Source organism: Bufo bufo, chromosome 1 (assembly GCF_905171765.1).
Source record: "Bufo bufo chromosome 1, aBufBuf1.1, whole genome shotgun sequence".
Lineage (NCBI taxonomy): Eukaryota > Metazoa > Chordata > Amphibia > Anura > Bufonidae > Bufo > Bufo bufo.
In genome coordinates this window covers 133,683,016-133,702,483 of record NC_053389.1, presented here as the reverse complement: position 1 = coordinate 133,702,483, position 19,468 = coordinate 133,683,016, and the positions used below count along the sequence as shown (strand labels likewise).

The window sequence follows — 19,468 nt, the reverse complement described above, 5'->3', positions numbered from 1 at the left end:
CGGCTCTGCTTTGCCATCACACTAATCCATCAAGTTCTGCTGTTTTAGTACATGTCATGATCTGAAAGTGAGAGTCACAAGTTCCATCCTTGTATGACTTCCTGGTCCATCATGGTCCTCATAAGTACTGTACAGCAGTATTATCCACCATGAGTCACAGCATCCAGCTACTTACATCACAAGAAATACAGAGGGACAAAACCAGCAGCAATAAGTCTTGCGTCTTCTAACCCCACCCAATCCCTATCCATACATGCCAAGTACCCTTTGTGTCCCCACGCAATAATAGTGCACCATACACAGTATGAATACCCACTTAGTGCCCCCCACACAGTAAGGATGCCCCTTCAAAGTGGTGATTCCCCCTTACAGTCCCAGCAATGTAAGAATGTCCTTAGTGCCCCCAGACAGTAGTTATGCCCCCTTACATCCCCTTAGAGAGTAATACCCTTTAGTGCCCTTAACATAGTATGGTTCTCTCCCCCACACAGTATGATGCCCCTTAGTGCCCTCTCACAGTAGAATGTTCCCATAAATGTCCCCTACACAGCAGAGTGATCCTTATGCCCCCACACAGTTTGATGCCACTATAAGTGCCCCCATATCCCTCACAGTGCCCACACAGGCATACCCTCTTAGTACCTCCATATTCAGTACTGACCTAGCCCATGCTTGGTGAAGCAGGTGTGATGTCACCACATAGCGCTTGCCTGCATCGCACCAAGAGGCAAGTAATACTAAATCCTACCCCCTTTTACAAGCCCCACCACTGAGTGGTATGAAAAAGCAAACTTTTATCCTCCACTTTGAAGTCTACTGTTCCTTTAAATAGACATTTAGAGGCTGCGATTTAAGACAAAGCAGGCACAGACTGTTATAAACAGCCAAGAGCCCTTGTTGGCTGCCGGGGTAGCTGTATTGTGAAGACGTACCCTTTTTTTAAGGGGCAGGGGTCGTGTACATGGTTTGTTTTTGGAAAATATTAAAATTGTACTGTGATTGTGATGAGATGAAGGAACGTAGGAGCTGTGAACATATCGTGAGATCTATGCTGCTGCCTATGTGTGACAAATGATAAAAATAGCAGCTCTCACCTCTAGGTGTCTTCCGACGTTTAATGAAGAACGTGAAGGATCTAAGCTGGATGAGGAGACAGAGCGGTATAAGCAGTTCAGCAGGACACAGGAGTGTAAACGGTTAAGTCCTCTGTACACTGTAGTAGGGTTGTCACGATACCCAAATTTTGATACCATAAAAAAGTATTGCGATACTCGATACCACGCAAAAAAAAATTAAAACGCCAAAAAAGCCGCGGGCATTCTGCATTTTATGGAACGTCCGGCCCATAATAGAACAGTCCTATCCTATTTATTAGAATTTTTTTTTTTGGGGGGGGGGGGGGGTGACTAAAAAATAGCGAATCGCGCGTTTTTTTTTTGTTTTTTTTCTGTTACGGCGTTCACCGCATAGGAGATATTTTTTTATATTTTAATAGCTTGGACTTTTTGGACGTGGCGATATGTAATATGTTTATTTATTGTTTATATATATTTATATGTCATATTGAGAAAGGGAGTGATTTAAACTTAATATTTTTTTATTTATTTTTTTATAACTTTTAGCCCCCTTAGGGGCTAGAACCCTTGTCCTGTTAACCCTAATAGAGCTCTATGACTTCACACTGTCCCTGATGCCCTGTGCTTTGTGCACACGGCAGCAGGGACCTTGCCAGGGCTTCAGTAGCATCCTAGCTGCCATGGTAACCGATTGGAGCCCACAATCACACAGCTGGGTCTCCGATCTGAAGCTGCCACTGCACCACCAATGAGGAGGGGACCCTGTGGCCACTGCCACCAATGACTTTAATACTGGAGGGGTTGGGGGGGTGCACTGCGCGACCAATGATTATAATACTGAGGTTGGGGGGGGCACACTCCACCACCAATGTTTTTAATACTTGGGTTGGGGGGTGAGATGGGCGCACTGTGCCACCGATGAAGATAACTAACCTTGTAATACAAATACAGGGGGTGGGTGCTGGCTGGAGAATCGCATACCCGGCACCCGACCTCTATGACCGGGAGCTGCGATCCGCGGCAGTTAACCCCTCAGGTGCCGCACAATGGGGAGGGAGGAACTGCCTGCTTTTCCACTGTGCTGCTGAGGAGAACATGCAGCGCGCGCCATGTGCTCTGATACTAGTCTGCTCAGTAGCGCAGCCTAGTATTGGTAAAAGGCAAATCCCAGTATCGAATCGATCCGGGTGTAAAAGTATAATTTGATACCCGGTACAAACCCTACACTGTAATAATGACACAGACACAGCCTTTAGGATTAATTTTGGCCACAGAAGCCTATTTATTACTAACATACATATAATAATAATAATAATAATAATAATAATAATAATATAACAATACCCCCAAAAAATGCCACACCAAACAATATGTATGCCTTCTTTCCGAGGGGGAGGTCCTTGAAGCCCTGAAACCCAAAAACCACCGTGCCAAGGTGAGCCGACTTACCCCCAGCCGTTGACCGCTAGCTCGGAGGCACCCCTGATGGCTCACCCTGACGGTTCCACCACAGCCGCCCAACAATCCTGGGAGTCCAGCCCCAGCTGTAGGGCCCTCCCATCCTCCTTACCATAGAATCACACCGACTCCAAGGACCTCCCACCGCCAAACTGCCGTGACAGTCTTTTCCTAACCCGCTTCACCCTCACTCAACACCTTTTCACCCTTGCACCACTCCCTCCTGCCCTCCTGCCTTCCACACAGGTCGGCTGGGTGGGCGCTAACTTGACAAAATGGCCCCTAACGACTGCTGCTCCTCACTTTTTACCCCCTCAGCCACCCCCCTTTATTAAATCCCCCAATCTCTGCGCAGGGGGTCTCACTAACCACCCCTCCCCTCCCGTCATGGTCGCCTCCCCTAAAGGCTCCCGCCCCCCTCTACTTGACGGAGGTACTGGTTAATACCGTTCGACCCCTCAGTCCCCACCAACCCCACCTCCCTCAAAATGCCTCCCCAAACCCATTACCTAATAATGACATAGACACAGCCTTTTGGATTAATTTTGGCCACAGCAGCCTATTTATTACTAACATACATATAATAATAATAATATAACAATAATAATAACCCCAAAAAATGCCAAACCAAACACATAACAATATGTATGCCTTCTTCCCGAGGGGGAGGTCCTTGAAGCCCTGAAACCCAAAAACCACCGTGCCGTGGTGAGCCGACTTACCCCCAGCCGTTGACCGCTAGCTCAGAGGCACCCCTGATGGCTCACCCTGACAGTTCCACCACAGCCGCCCAACAATCCTGGGAGTCCAGCCCCACCTGTAGGGCCCTCCCATCCTCCTTACCATAGAATCACACCGACTCCAAGGACCTCCCACCGCCACAAACGCACGGCTTGATCTCCTTCAAGCCCGTGCGTCCCTCCACACCCGCATCGCGATCTCCATGCCCTCCTGTATTGCCAAACTCCACATATCCAAGCCCAGGGCGTTAAGGTGCACCCCATCACTCCGCCAGAACCCCCAGTACCCTTCTCCAAATCCCGATGCCTCAGCACTAACCCGCCCATTCCTCACCATAAACTTTCCCATAGCCCTATTAACTTTTACCCGAGCCTTGTTTAGGCCCTCCACTGAGCGGGCCCCATGCCAAACCGACCGCGGCACGATGTCGGACCACAAAGTTATCATCCCTGGGTACATCGCCCATAACCGCAGCAAATCAAATTTGACATCCCTAACCAATTCCCTAAAAGGCCGAGCCCCTAAATCATTTTCCCCCACGTGCAGAACCAAAGACGAAAACCAGCCCCGCCAAGCAGCCATTCATCCTAGCAACCCTCATCCCTACAGTGCCCTATAATCAACAACATAGATATCTCTAAATCCTCGTCGCCCACGCCCAACCTTGCTTTCCATTGCTCCCAACACTCCCAAGCCCTAGAGTACCGTTCCCACGTACCCGGCGCCAAAGATGACCGGATAAGGCCCGCTACTGCTACTCCAGAACGTTCCACAGCGAGGCTGGACACTCTCTAGCCCCAACTCCGCCGCGCCTGGAGCCAGCTGACGAAACCGGTCCCACTGTGAACGAGAGAGAGCATCAGCGACACCGTTATCAACCCCAGGCACATGCACAGCCACCACCCACACATTAAGTACCAAACACTCCAGCACTAACTTCTGCAGCAACCGAACCACCTATGGCGATGAGGCCAACAAACCGTTGATCGCCTGCACTACCCCCAAGTTATCACAATGGAACTGGACTTATTTGTTCTGAAACAACTTCCCCCACAACACAACCGCTGCAACGATCGGCAACAATTCCAACAGGGCCAAATTTCTTATCCAACCCTTTTGAACCCAACTATCAGGCCAAACTCCCGCGCACCATTGCCCCCTACAGTACACCCCGTACCCGCAACGACCCGTCGCGTCTGAAAACAAATCAAAATCCACTGCATCCACCACTTCCCGCATAAATAAAGACCGGCTGTTATACTTCTCTAAAAACGATCCCCAAACCGCCAGATCAGCCTTCAACTCCCGCCCTAACCTGATGAAGTGGTGCGGAGCCCGGACCCCCGCTGTCGCTTTTCCCCCGCCAATGGAACCCCAAACTGCCCAAACAACCCGCATAACGCGTTTAACAAAACGAACAAACCCGCAAATTCGCCGGACCCACGCACAGGAAGTCATCCAAGGAGTTACTACCCGCCAGATCCCTTACCGCCCATTCCAAAAATGAACTGAAGGTCTCAAAATAGGCGCAAGACAGGGAGCAGCCCATCGGCAAACAACGGTCTACAAAAAAAAAACCTTTCCAATAACACCCAAGCAAATGCAAGCTATCTGGATGTACTGGCAATAGACGGAATGCTGCTTCAATATCAGTCTTTGCCATAAGCGCCCCCTTTCCGAACCGCTTCACCCACGTCACTGCCGCATCAAATGACGTATAAACCACGGAACATAGAGCTGGGTCTATACCATCATTGACCGACGTTCCCCTAGGGAAGGACAATTGGTGAATTAGCCGGAATTTGTTGGGCTTCTTCTTCGGAACCACCCCCAGCGGCGACAGACGCAAGTCCGCTAGCGGCGGCGCCGAAAGCGGACTGGACGTCCTACCCAGCCTGACTTCCTTTTCCAACTTCTCCGTAACGACCCCCGGGTGCTCCAACGCCGAACGCAAATTCTTTTGAACTAAACAAGCGCCGGACGGAACAAACGGTATCTGAAAACCCGACGCAAACCCATCTCCCAACAACCCTGCCGCCTGCCTATCTGGGTACCTATCGAGGTAAGGCCACATCCTTTCCAGCCGCACTGGCGTCTCTCCCTTTTCCAAACCCCTCAGCCCCTCTTTGCTTACCCCCCTTTAAACAACGGGAGGCTCCGTGTGACCCTCCGCAAGTGGAGCATTCGTTCTTAAACTTGCACTTTGCCCCAAACTTGCAGCTCCCTTCATTAAAAAGGAAGCACAGCCCCTTTGCGGATGCCACTGCAAATCCTGACTGCCCCCCACTGGATTCCCCCCGAAAGGACTGCCCTGCCCTGACCGGCGCCGTCACTTTGAACCACAAGGCGATGTCCTTGTGGTCCCATTTTATTCCCGGGCGCACTGCCTTCCGCTGCCTGAACTGCTCGTCATAACGCAGCCAGGCCATTCCCCCATACACCCTATACGCCTTCCCTATCGCATCTAGGTAACAAAAAAGAGCAGAGCAGCACTCCGGCTCCTTTTCCCCAATAACACTCACCAAAATCGCGAACGCCTGCAACCAGTTTGCAAACATACGCGGAATTAACCTGTGTCTCCGTCTCTCTATGGTAACATCACCACTGCAGCCAAGTAAACTCAGATTGAAGTGAGGACTGGAACAGAGGGAGGATAACTGTTAGGTATACATTATTTTACTGCTGCTGCTACCATCTTTCCCATTTGGGACACTTATTAACAACTCTGATACCCCTTTAAGCTGGCCATACACATAAGATAACTGTCATCTAAACACTTGTTTAGCCGACAGCTATATATCCCGATCACCCTTACTCAAGCATGCTCAGTCTTATTTTTATTAGAACAAAATGATAAGGCATGCTGAAAAAGCATCTGTCAGCATGATCAACCTGTAGTGGCAGGGTTTGAGGTGGCCCCAACACTACACTGAATTATTCTCTTTCTCTCTCTCTTCTCTCTGTCTCTCGGCTGCCAGCCCAGGATCTGTGGCTCAGTCATCATGGCAGAGTTTACCTGTCTCAGGGTCTTCTTCTGGTGACTTTTGCAGTCTGACAGAGTCTTTCCTACTTGACACTATTCTTTATCTGCATATCTCTAGGGGCTCTGACTGTTCTACTTTTATACAGTTTCTAACTGATCTAAAACCTTATGGTGTGAGTAGTGAAGCTGGAGAAGCACAGCCTAACAGAAATAATGTTGCAGTTCACGGCTGCCATAGACTTGTATTGTGCCTCAATATAAGTCAATGGGAAGGACTAAACAGTTTCCAGACATAAACAACAGTCTGACAGAGCCAAACCTGAGGGTTAAAAGTTTACTGTGTCTGAAGACTCAGGTCTCCATAGTCCCTTTTGACTGCAGTGGAAAATTACTAGCTTCTCAGTATACAGACTGGAAATTCACAAAGTGTCTCAGTATTACAGTAGCTCACTTACATTTCCCTTACGCCTACTGAGCTTCAAGTTCTGGTTCCACCAGTGATCAAGATGACATCTGTCATTAACCAAATTTAGAGATGAGCAAATCACTTTGTAAAAATCTATTTGTCTCATCAAGCAGAGTTCTGCACTAGTGACTGAGTCACCGAAGCTGAGGAAGCTGCCCCTACCGCATGTTTGACAGGTTCATCTCATTTCGCACTAGGGGGTCATTTATTAAGCTGAAATCTATATCTGCGACTTCTCCCCGCTCACGACAAGTCTAAAATTGTGGTGTGGGAGGGAAAGGGGAATGGGCCGGTAGGCCCATCTCATTTACCATTTTTTACACCTGTTTTAGGCGTAGAAAAAGGTCTAAATGTAAGACCGCCAGGTAGCTGTCCTACATTTAGAACTGGCAGAGGAAGTTATGAGGAGGCCGGTGCCTCTTCATAACTTCGGCGGAATCACTGCCAGCTTAGGGGTTTATTAAGACCGGCGTCTAAAACGCCGGTCTCAATAAATGTGCCCCAAAGACTTTGCTTCCACTTCTGATGCAGCAACTGTTCATGCGCCTCTATCCCAAAGTTTAGCAGTGCATGTACAGTTGCTGCTCCACTTGCGGAAGCAGAGCCTCTGCGATTTCCCACGAAATAGATCAGTCTCATCACTGCTAATATCATTTAATGTATTCCCTGTTAATAGATAGCATGCCAGTTGTGACAAATATCAACTTCTGATGGGAATCGGGGCACAACTGCCCAGCTTTATCCCTTATGCCTTCAAACTCCTGGACAAAAAAATGTTTGTTTTATTTCTACCTTCTCAAATTTATAACCAGCAGCAATGGTACATTGCTGCTGGTTATAAATTTGAGAAGTGTTTTCCATTGTTTTCCAGACCTGAAATCAGTCATAGTCTGCAAGGAAAATATTTGGCCCAACTCCTCAGGCAGATGTAGCATTTTTGCCTTAAGGTATGAGGGCGAGCAGCTCTCCTCGGAGACAGAGTACAGATAAACCTCAGCTTTAATGGTGTGATTATTGCATAGAGCTCATGTTTGGGATTATTATAGTTTTTCCTTTCTCACATTCCTTGATCTTCCCACAATTTTCCATTTTCTATTTTTGAACAGAAGCAGCTCAAGGCCAACATGTACCTCATTATCACCCTATTTTTTATTTGTGGAGCTGCTCTCCAGTGGTAAGAGTGGTCTTATGTGGTGTTTTATAGCATATTCTCACATCTCCTAATGCTTCAATGAAGTATTCCGTGATTACTTCTATTTTCTAGGAAAGCTGGGCCACAGCTAACAGAGCCGCCCAGAGGGTTCGCATACAGCTGACCCAGATTTTGTTACTTTTCACTGTTTTTGGCACTTTTGAAAAATGTCTAAAAAGTGGGCAGGCTTTAGTGGGGAAAAGTAACCTCCAATGGCCCATCACATTTACAATAAATTACAACAGAAACTGGAATAAATGATAGTTTAAATCTAGATGAACTCTTAACTGGCTTAGATCTGATATCCAAGTGCATGGACTGCCCTCAGGGATACCAAGTTTATTAAGAAGTCTGTGCCTCTTAATAAATTTGGAGCACTTTACGTCAACGGACTTTATACTTAAACTGGCCAAGTAACAGCAGTCTTAGTATATCTGCCCCAAAGACTCTACCAGCAGAATAATGCAGCTTTGGAGAATAATACAGCCTGTGACTCAGGATGAGTGCAAGATAAATAATGTAATGCATGTACACAGTGACTCCATCAGCAGAATAGTGAATGCAGCTCTGGAGTATAATACCGGATATATCTAAGGATGAGTGCAACATAAGCAAAACACTCATTTATCAGGTAATTTTATAGTTTGTGCTGCACAAAAGATCATCGTTTTCCAGTAGCAGATTGTGCTGTATCAACATGATCTGCTGCCGGGAAACAATGAGACAGTTTGGGGAAGAGCGATGGCATTAGCGATCACTCCTCCCCATACTCTGGAGGAGATTGGTGCAGGTAAATGCACTGGTCTCCTCCGCTAGCGATCAGCAGATTGTCGGGAAGGAATGCTTCCTTCCTGAAACTCTGCTAGATTGTCGTCCTGTGTAATGGGACCATAAGTAATGTATATACACAGTCAGATGTCGCAATAACGCCTGTACAAGCGTCATAGACGCCTGTTCAGGCCATTTTACTCCCTGGAAAAAGTCTAAGGCGTACCGATACACCTTAGACTTTTCCCTGCTATTCATCAGCGCAGTGAGCGCTGTGAACGGCAAGGGCAGCGCACCGATGCTGCTGCTGCTTGAAACAACCAATAACAAAGCTCCTTACAGTAAGGAGCTTAGTGATTGGTCAGTTTGAGCGGGATGCCGGAGCTTATGCCACACCGCTCTGAAGTAAGGAAGCAGGCGCACGATCCTCACTGGCGGGGTAAGTGGCCTTGTTGTGTAGTGAAATTTAGTGGGGGTCCCGGATCTGAGCGCCTTGTTTTTCCCTATAGTGATGAGTCTGCAGCGCTCAGCCGAGCGCCGTCTCTCCTCCCTGCTGAGTGCGATACTGAAGACAGCCTCAATAGAAGGTCTAGGGGACCGTCTTCACTACCGCGCTTAGCAGTGAGGAAAAGTGGCTGAGCGCTTCAGACTCCTGCTTATAGAAGTCAGCGAGGGTCTCAGCGTTAGACACGCCAACAGGAGACCAGCAGCAAGCAACACTAACCTCAGAGTTAGGTCTGACCGCCAGCTGCAAGACAGCGAGGACACGGGAGGGAGACCCTCAGGGCAGGTCATTCTATTGTCCCATAGCCATAAAAATAAAGGAGGAGCAGCTTATAGGTGCAGCAGACTGTGATGTGCCTGTGTACCTAGTGCGGGGCCCAGCACATGCCTCCTGGCGGATACACAGATGTCACAGCATGACTGACTTACAGATACCCCTACTCTCATTGCCAATGCAAGTCCTGGAGATAACAGGGGAGAAGAGAGGAGGCTGCAAGCACCATGGAACAGGAGGCTGCATGAGCGTTGGGGTCGGGTTCACACACAGACAGTAGTGACCAAGGAAAAGCATCACTGTCCCACTATATACAGTACACTATTAAACAATGTGCACTATTGTCCAGGACACTATCACACTATATACCGTATACTGTATCACTATGTACACTAACAGTACAGGGAGTGCAGAATTATTAGGCAAGTTGTATTTTTGAGGATTAATTTTATTATTGAACAACAACCATGTTCTCAATGAACCCCAAAAACTCATTAATATCAAAGCTGAATATTTTTGAAAGTAGTTTTTAGTTTTAGCTATTTTAGGGGGATATCTGTGTGTGCAGGTGACTATTACTGTGCATAATTATTAGGCAACTTAACAAAAAACAAATATATACCCATTTCAATTATTTATTTTTACCAGTGAAACCAATATAACATCTCAACATTCACAAATATACATTTCTGACATTCAAAAACAAAACAAAAACAAATCAGTGACCAATATAGCCACCTTTCTTTGCAAGGACACTCAAAAGCCTGCAATCCATGGATTCTGTCAGTGTTTTGATCTGTTCACCATCAACATTGCGTGCAGCAGCAACCACAGCCTCCCAGACACTGTTCAGAGAGGTGTACTGTTTTCCCTCCTTGTAAATCTCACATTTGATGATGGATCACAGGTTCTCAATGGGGTACCAGATCAGGTGAACAAGGAGGCCATGTCATTAGATTTTCTTCTTTTATACCCTTTCTTGCCAGCCACGCTGTGGAGTACTTGGACGCGTGTGATGGAGCATTGTCCTGCATGAAAATCATGTTTTTCTTGAAGGATGTAGACTTCTTCCTGTACCACTGCTTGAAGAAGGTGTCTTCCAGAAACTGGCAGTAGGACTGGGAGTTGAGCTTGACTCCATCCTCAACCCGAAAAGGCCCCACAAGCTCATCTTTGATGATACCAGCCCAAACCAGTACTCCACCTCCACCTTGCTGGCGTCTGAGTCGGACTGGAGCTCTCTGCCCTTTACCAATCCAGCCACGGGCCCATCCATCTGGCCCATCAAGACTCACTCTCATTTCATCAGTCCATAAAACCTTAGAAAAATCAGTCTTGAGATATTCCTTGGCCCAGTCTTGACGTTTCAGCTTGTGTGTCTTGTTCAGTGGTGGTCGTCTTTCAGCCTTTCTTACCTTGGCCATGTCTCTGAGTATTGCACACCTTGTGCTTTTGGGCACTCTAGTGATGTTGCAGCTCTGAAATATGGCCAAACTGGTGGCAAGTGGCATCTTGGCAGCTGCACGCTTGACTTTTCTCAGTTCATGGGCAGTTATTTTGCGCCTTGGTTTTTCCACACGCTTCTTGCGACCCTGTTGACTATTTTGAATGAAACGCTTGATTGTTCGATGATCACGCTTCAGAAGCTTTGCAATTTTAAGAGTGCTGCATCCCTCTGCAAGATATCTCACTATTTTTGACTTTTCTGAGCCTGTCAAGTCCTTCTTTTGACCCATTTTGCCAAAGGAAAGGAAGTTGTCTAATAATTATGCACACCTAATATAGGGTGTTGATGTCATTAGACAACACCCCTTCTCATTACAGAGATGCACATCACCTAATATGCTTAATTGGTAGTAGGCTTTCGAGCCTATACAGCTTGGAGTAAGACAACATGCATAAAGAGGATGATGTGGTCAAAATACTCATTTGCCTAATAATTCTGCACGCAGTGTATATACAGTACATTATCACACTATGTACACTATAATAGTAAAACAGTACACAATCACACTACACCCCACTATGTGCACTACATACAGTACATTATCACACTGTGCTACCCTAAGCCTACATAGCCTCATACTGTGCCAACCTGACCCTGCAGAGCTCTCTGGGCCACACTAAGTATACATAGCCTCATACTGTGCCAACCTGACCCTGCAGAACTCTGTGCCACACTAAGCCTACATAGCCTCATACTGTGCCAACCTGACCCTGCAGAGCTCTCTGTGCCACCCTAATCCTACATAGCCTCATACTGTGACAACCTGACCCTACAGAGCTCTCTGTGCCACACTAAGCCTACATAGCCTCATACTGTGCCAACCTGACCCTGCAGAGCTCTCTGTGCCACCCTAATCCTACATAGCCTCATACTGTGCCAACCTGACCCTGCAGAGCTCTCTGTGCCACACTAAGCCTACATAGCCTCATACTGTGCCAACCTGACCCTGCAGAGCTCTCTGTGCCACACTAAGCCTACATAGCCCCATACTGTGCCAACCTGACCCTGCAGAGCTCTCTGTGCCACCCTAAGCCTACATAGCCTCATACTGTGCCAACCTGACCCTGCAGAGCTCTCTGTGCCACCCTAGGCCTGCATAGCCTCATACTGTGCCAACCTGACTTTGCAGAGCTCTCTGTGCCACCCTAAGACTACGTAGCATTAGCATCCGATCTGAGACCACTATTAACTGCCTGAATAAGGTACGTTAAAAACAACTTTATTGTGTTCTTTTATTTAAAAAAATCGGTTCTCCACCAAAACTGGCGATCAGGCTAGTAGTGTGAACTGGTGTATAAAGGAGATTTAGAAATACTTCACTCTGGTGTGAGTCAAGGAGGAAGTATTTATAAATCTCTTTTATACACCAGTTCACACTACTAGCCTGATCGCCAGTTTTGGTGGAGAACCGATTTTTTTTTATAAAAGAACACAATAAAGTTGTTTTTAACGTACCTTATTCAGGCAGTTAATAGTTTTCAATAGCAGTACGTCCATTTTCTATCAAAAAGCAGTTAACTACAATCTGAGACCACTGCAGGGGGGAAGCTCTCATGTAACAGTGTCCCCAGCTTTAGGCATTGGAGGAATGACCGTAATAAGGAGTCTACTGTTCTCGTCTATACCAGCAAAAACTGGTGGCACAGTTTAGGTGGCAGTGGTCTTATGTTTAGTATATCATGTCAGCTAAATTTAAAATTGTCTAAATTTGCTATTTATGCATGGGCGACAGTTCTAGAATACTAGTAATAGGTTCCCTGCATAAATAGCAAACCCTTAATGTTACGTAGGCCTTCGTATTAACTATTTGAATTACTGTAACTTTCGTACTCCTCATCGGCTAAAAATACTCCTCAAAAATGGTAAGAGGAGTGTTTTTACTCTTCCAGAAAAAATGTAGCGCGACCTCTGTACACAGTGCTTCCACCAACAGAATAGTGAATGCAGCTCTGGAGTGTAATACAGGATGTAACTCAGGATCAGTACAGGATAATTAATGTTGTGTATGTACATATTGGCTCCACCAACAGAATCACGAGGGCAGCTCTGGAGTGTAATACAGGATGTAACTCGGGATCAGTACACAATAAGTAATGTAATGTATATACAAAGTTACTCACATGCGTGGAAATTGTAAAATTGTTGACATTTTTTGCACGTTGCTTACGCGTTTGTCTTTATACTTTAATGCACATAGTATGTTTATCTGATACATTTTTTTTAAATCTTAATGTAGATTGAGACTGAAGAAGAAAAGAAGAGATTTGAGGAAGGAAAAGGCCGCTATCTGCAAACCAAAGCCAAGAGACAGACGAACTCACAGTCCCTGACCCAACAATAATGGCATAATTGAAGGATCTGCCACAGGGATCAGGAAAATAAAGCCTTGATAAAAGGGAACACTCGCCAAAATGATCACTGAGTATAGTGTTATGTGATGTAAATGATAATATTAACGTATTTTAGGCTCTACTGTTGTTTCTGCACTCAGATTACACACATCTATAGGTGGGAATGCAGTGTCTATGTAATGAACAGTAATGCGATTTAGGATATTCAGTAGGTAGTAATGCACAGCAGTATACTGTAGGTCTATTACAAATCCAGCTATTTGTCCAGTCTCAATGACATTTGCCCCTTGCTTTTTCATATAATAAGACTAGATAATGTGCCCATAACAAGGGAATACATACCACAGAGGCAGGCCATGCATCTGCTATCCTTAGAGAAAGGGGCCACCCTTTGTGGTCTTCTCTTCTTTGCTGTTTAGGTGACAAGAACCTAGAGGTGCTGCATTGTAAGCAAACAAGGGGGTAGTGGACCAAGGGTCATAGGAAGTGGGATAAAAAAGGAAACAAACACCAGACTCTTCTGTCCAGAGTGGCAAACTCCAGCAGCTCAAAGAGGTTGTACGGTATTTTTTATTTATTTTTATTTGTCCCCCCTCTTTCCAGTCAGCGGTACCTGTGGAGAAACCATTACTCACTTGCTCCCTGATGCGTCATCCTGGTTCTCGGACTGTCTTCACTGGACTTGTAGTCCCCATCTGTCAGCTTCCACATATACAGGCTTATGTGCGTCGCAGTAGCCAATGACTGGCTACAGCGGTGATGTGTCCTCAAGAGGCACATGGCCACGCAGTGATGTGCCTGGGGACATCTCACCACTGAGGACAGTCATTGGGTGTTGTGATGAACATGAGCCAGAACGTGTATGGATTTCTCCTTAGTTACAGCTCTGTGCAACCCCTTTAATGGCAGCCTAAAAAAAATACGTTTATAGCAAAGTATTCCAAAGCAATATGGAAAAAAGATCAGTATTTGACTTTGTAGTTGGCTTATGTGGAAAATCCTGATGTTTTAGAACAAAATAAAAAGTTTGGCATCCATCACAGATTACTCTGCAAACTCTTGTTCCCAATAATTGCCCATGTAAAGGTGCCATTGATCACCCAGCGAAAAAACAAGCACTTGCTTGTTGGGTGATCGCATGTTTCATGCAGCACCTAAAATCGCCATTTTTCGGCAGCACATTACTCTGTTTAAATAATGAATCTGTATGGGGAATGAGCAAACACAGCAGCAATCGCTCATCCCCATATAGAGATGATTGTAGCATGTTTATGCAGCTCAACGAGTGGGCAATGATCGGGAACAAACATTTCCCCATCATTGCCCCATCAAAGACTGATTTATATTTAACAGATTATTTCGGGTCAGACAGTATTCACATTGTAGCACCCCTCCACCATTCAACAATCCACTTATGAACTGGGTTAGATGGTACATACACTCACCTGAAGAATTATTAGGAACACCATACTAATACGGTGTTGGACCCCCTTTTGCCTTCAGAACTGCCTTAATTCTACGTGGCATTGATTCAACAAGGTGCTGATAGCATTCTTTAGAAATGTTGGCCCATATTGATAGGATAGCATCTTGCAGTTGAGATTTGAGGGATGCACATCCAGGGCACGAAGCTCCAATTCCACCACATCCCAAAGATGCTCTATTGGGTTGAGATCTGGTGACTGTGGGGGCCATTTTAGTACAGCGAACTCATTGTCATGTTCAAGAAACCAATTTGAAATTATTTGAGCTTTGTGACATGGTGCATTATCCTGCTGGAAGTAGCCATCAGAGGATGGATACATGTTCTCATTCTGTTTACGCAAAATTCGGACTCTACCATTTGAATGTCTCAACAGAAATCGAGACTCATCAGACCAGGCAACATTTTTCCAGTCTTCAACAGTCCAATTTTGGTGAGCTCGTGCAAATTGTAGCCTCTTTTTCCTATTTGTAGTGGAGATGAGTGGTACCCGGTGGGGTCTTCTGCTGTTGTAGCCCATCCGCCTCAAGGTTGTGCGTGTTGTGGCTTCACAAATGCTTTGCTGCATACCTCGGTTGTAACGAGTGGTTATTTCAGTCAACGTTGCTCTTCTATCAGCTTGAATCAGTCGGCCCATTCTCCTCTGACCTCTAGAATCCACAAGGCATTTTTGTCCACAGGACTGCCGCATACTGGATGTTTTTCCCTTTTCACACCATTCTTTGTAAACCCTAGAAATGGTTGTGCGTGAAAATCCCAGTAACTGAGCAGATTGTGAAATACTCAGACCGGCCGTCTGGCACCAACAACCATGCCACGCTCAAAATAGCTTAAATCACCTTTCTTTCCCATTATGACATTCAGTTTGGAGTTCCGGAGATTGTCTTGACCAGGACCACCCCCCTAAATGCATTGAAGCAACTGCCATGTGATTGGTTGACTAGATAATTGCATTAATGAGAAATAGAACAGGTGTTCCTAATAATTCTTTAGGTGAGTGTATATGCCCGTTGATTTATTGGAAAGAATACATTGGTAAAAGGCCATAATTATGAAGACAGGACACCTTTAAGGGGACATCAACTCTTTGCCTTTTGTCCTATGCACCTTCCAGAAGTTCATTTTTCAGTTTGCTTGATTACCCATGAGTTTATGCTATATGTCCATTCCCTGTATTATTAGGCTTCCCTAGTCTTTACATGTTGGGCATATGAAGTGTCCATAGACCATGCACTGACCGTGTTGATTCCTCCGGTTAGGGTTCAACAGACTTGTCCTAAGAAATCATAGAAGAGGTCTATAATTAATAGGGTACATGAATGAAAGCTAGCTTGATAGAGAATCAGTGTGGTCTCCCCTGGAAACCAAATGTCTTTTATTTAGTGACATCCATATTCAAATTTTAGCTATGATCTCATTGGTTCATGTTAGTTCATGGTTCAATTTTAGCATTAATCTCCTCTCATCCCCTCAGTATTATGCTGATTAGCTCACAACATCCATGACATCTCCCTATTGCCGGACCATGCCATATCGGTGGCCATTCCAGCAGTCCCAGTCATTCCATATGAGGAAAATCACATAAATTCTGATGATCATCTCCATAGCTTCCCACGTGTGATGTGATTCTAAGGGCTCATTCAGATGGGCGTATGCTGTCGGTAAAAATGTGGATCCGTTTTTTTGCGGATTAAATGCAGACCCATTCACTTCTATGGGGCCCTTTTCTGTCATTCTATGGCTCCGCAAAACAAATAAAACATGTCTTTTAGGTGTCAGTGAAAATCAGGATGTGGCCCCATTGAAGTCTATGGGTCAGCAAAAATACGGAATGCCATCCGTTTTTTTGTGGACATGCTGAACTGTCCGCAAAAAAAACGGATCCGCTTTTATGCGACAGAATACGGCCGTCTGAATGAGGCCTAACGCTAACACTGGACTAAAGTATTGTATATGGTAAAATTTAGAACTTTTTGAGTTGTGATTGGTTGCCTCAGAACAGCTTGTCTTGTGAATGGCTTTCACATCTGGCAGTTAGGTGGTAGTAGTTCATATAGAACAATATGTTCTCTGCATTATTAGGTCAGTGGTTGTATCCGTGGGGACTTGGCCAATGCCGAAGGATGGAAACGTAGGGCTTAGGACACCAACGCCAAAGTTCTTACAGGTTCTTAAAAATGTTCTTAAGTTTTGCAGCGTCCAGTGAACAGATAGATGCATGCCTGTACAGCCATTTCTGCATAGGGATTAGATCTGTGTACCCATTCAACCTTTCCAGATTACACCATATGCAACTACAGCCATGACTACATGTATGGAATCAGGGAATCTATTGGGCCTTTCTGATGCATGCAATGCAATACTGTATCTATATGTCCTATCCAGGTATAGATGTATCCTAGAGGGAGCCCATAATTATAATAATGATCAGCTTCCAATTGTATTCAAACTAAGCTTAAAGGGGTATTCCAAAATGTTAATATTGGTGGCCTGTCCTCAGGATCAGCAGTTTCAGAGTAGCTGGTAACCTCAGCGCTGCATAATGGACGGAGCTGTGTGGTTCTGGTGCCGAGCTACTCTGAAACAGGGGTGTCGGGTCTCTGACCCCTGATGATCAAATATTGATGGCCTTTCCCCAGGATAGGCCATTAATATAAAAATATTTGATTATTTATAATAAAAGTTGTGCGTTTTACAGGCTAAAAAAACCACACAGCTGAGTGTTTGCTACAATTGTATCACATCTAAGCAATATATTGTGGCAATGCACATTTTACCAACATTGAAACGCTGTAATAATTGGGCTTGAAAGAGATTTCTGCTGCTGATGTATTTAGCAAATAGAGACCTATGGAGACTAGATACAATTTTAACAACCCCTCAGCTGTGCAAAGTATTGGGTCTTTCTAGATTTTCTGCCTCTGGATAGTAATAAGAATTTCCTTTTTAACCGACAGCAACCAGATGTCTTGAAAATGGTGAAAAACCAAACAGTATTTTGGAAACTGACTGAACGTCTCATTATATACTGATTGAGCTTGAAAAGGAGACTTTAACATTTGTAGAAAGTGGGGCCTTGGTTTAGTCAGGACCGGGGAATGATCTGCAGCTCAGATTATATTTTTCTGAAGACGTTGCTTTACTTTTCTGCCGCTGTATTGTGAGTGCTTTCTGGATTTTATCATGCAGTATCTGTGATCAGAGGTGAAATTATTTTCCTAAATAAAGTATAAAAGTGATGAGACCCAATAACTCCTGACATTTCAGCGATAGGATGATGTGTTATCCCCTCTGGGGCAGGAGATGGAGCGATCATAAAGGTCTGCACTACGTATTTATAATAAAATATGTATGGAAATGTTTTCTGCTCCAGAGTCATGATTTGAGAACACATGATGAAGGATATAAAGAATTGGATATTGTTATAAAGTATGTCACTTTTTATTGTTTTCTGTCCAATAGAGATGCCAATGGATGTTCCTATTATGTCTTCAATGTTTATATATTATAATTTTTTTTCTAGTCCAGTGTGTAAAATTTACATTAAAGGGGTATTCCTGAATTTTACTACTGAAGGACTATCCTTAAAGGGGTTGCCCAGTTTCATAGATTGATGACCTATCCTCAGGATAGGTCATTATCAGATCGATGGGGGTTCGACTCCCTGATCAGCTGCGAGCGCTGCGTTCTCTTCATGGTTTACCTCTTCGCTGTGACATTGCAGTGTTGAGCAGGTGTAATTACAGCTCCTCTGTCCCATTCACTTGAATAGGATAGAGTGTACCTACAACTGCTCCTTCCTATTCAATTGAATGGGACGGAGGCGTTGTAATTAACCTGCTCACCATTGCAATGTCAACGGCGAGCAGTGAAGAGAATGCAGCGCTCACTGGAGTGTTGTAGTCTCTTCTAACAGCTGATTGGCGGAGGTGTCGGGAGTCAGAGCCCTGCCGATCTTATGTTAATGATCTATCCTAAGAATAGGTCATCAATATAGGAAACCAGACAACCCCTTTAATGCTATATTACACTGCCCGATGTACGGGCAGTGCGAGCGCCAATGGCGAAAGCACATTCATCAGCACTTGTTTGCACCTGCCGGATTACACAGGACGATGCAACCTGGGAATTTTGGAGGAACAAGTCGGTCCGCCCTTATTCAATTCTATTTGTTGTCAGCAGCACATCTAGGGATATACTGCAGATAATCGGGCATTTGTCATCGTGATGAAAGATGCCCGTCACCTGATCAAAGAGCAAATGCTCTTTCATCTGATGTTTGGCTGCTCAATTCTACAAGCCAGTTATCAGGAACGAGCGTTTTAGCCTTTAGGATAGGCTATCTATATCTTATCAATGGGGGTCTGTTTTTTTTCATTAGTTATAGTCCACAGAACAACTGATCAATGGAGGTCCAGGGTGTCAGACCCCCGCTGATCAGATATTGTTGGCATATCCTATTCCCTAGTAACATCCTGGACGACCACTTTAACATGTCTGATTTTAGAAAATCCATTTTAAAATACCCTTTGAGAGAATTCTGAGTTAACAAAAGTGACTCCCCTATTCAGAGCCCCAATCAATCAGCCAAAGCAGAGAGCAGCTACAAGGAGTATCTCTCTGGAGGACCCATCACATCTGTGCATTCCTCAGAGAGCCCAGTGA

The 19,468-nt window shown here is 45.2% G+C and overlaps 1 protein-coding gene across 4 annotated transcripts in view; it reads left to right on the top strand.

Moving 5' to 3' along the window:
• Positions 1-14,268, top strand: part of ACOT7 (acyl-CoA thioesterase 7) — a 223,866-nt gene extending 209,598 nt beyond the window's left edge. For all 4 annotated transcript variants that reach the window (XM_040429650.1, XM_040429665.1, XM_040429658.1 and 1 more), the window contains one exon: positions 13,206-14,268. In XM_040429650.1, the coding sequence (XP_040285584.1) occupies positions 13,206-13,310 (105 nt within the window). In that variant the 3' untranslated portion in view covers positions 13,311-14,268. The remainder of the gene's footprint in view (positions 1-13,205) is intronic.
• The last annotated feature ends 5,200 nt before the right edge of the window (positions 14,269-19,468 follow it).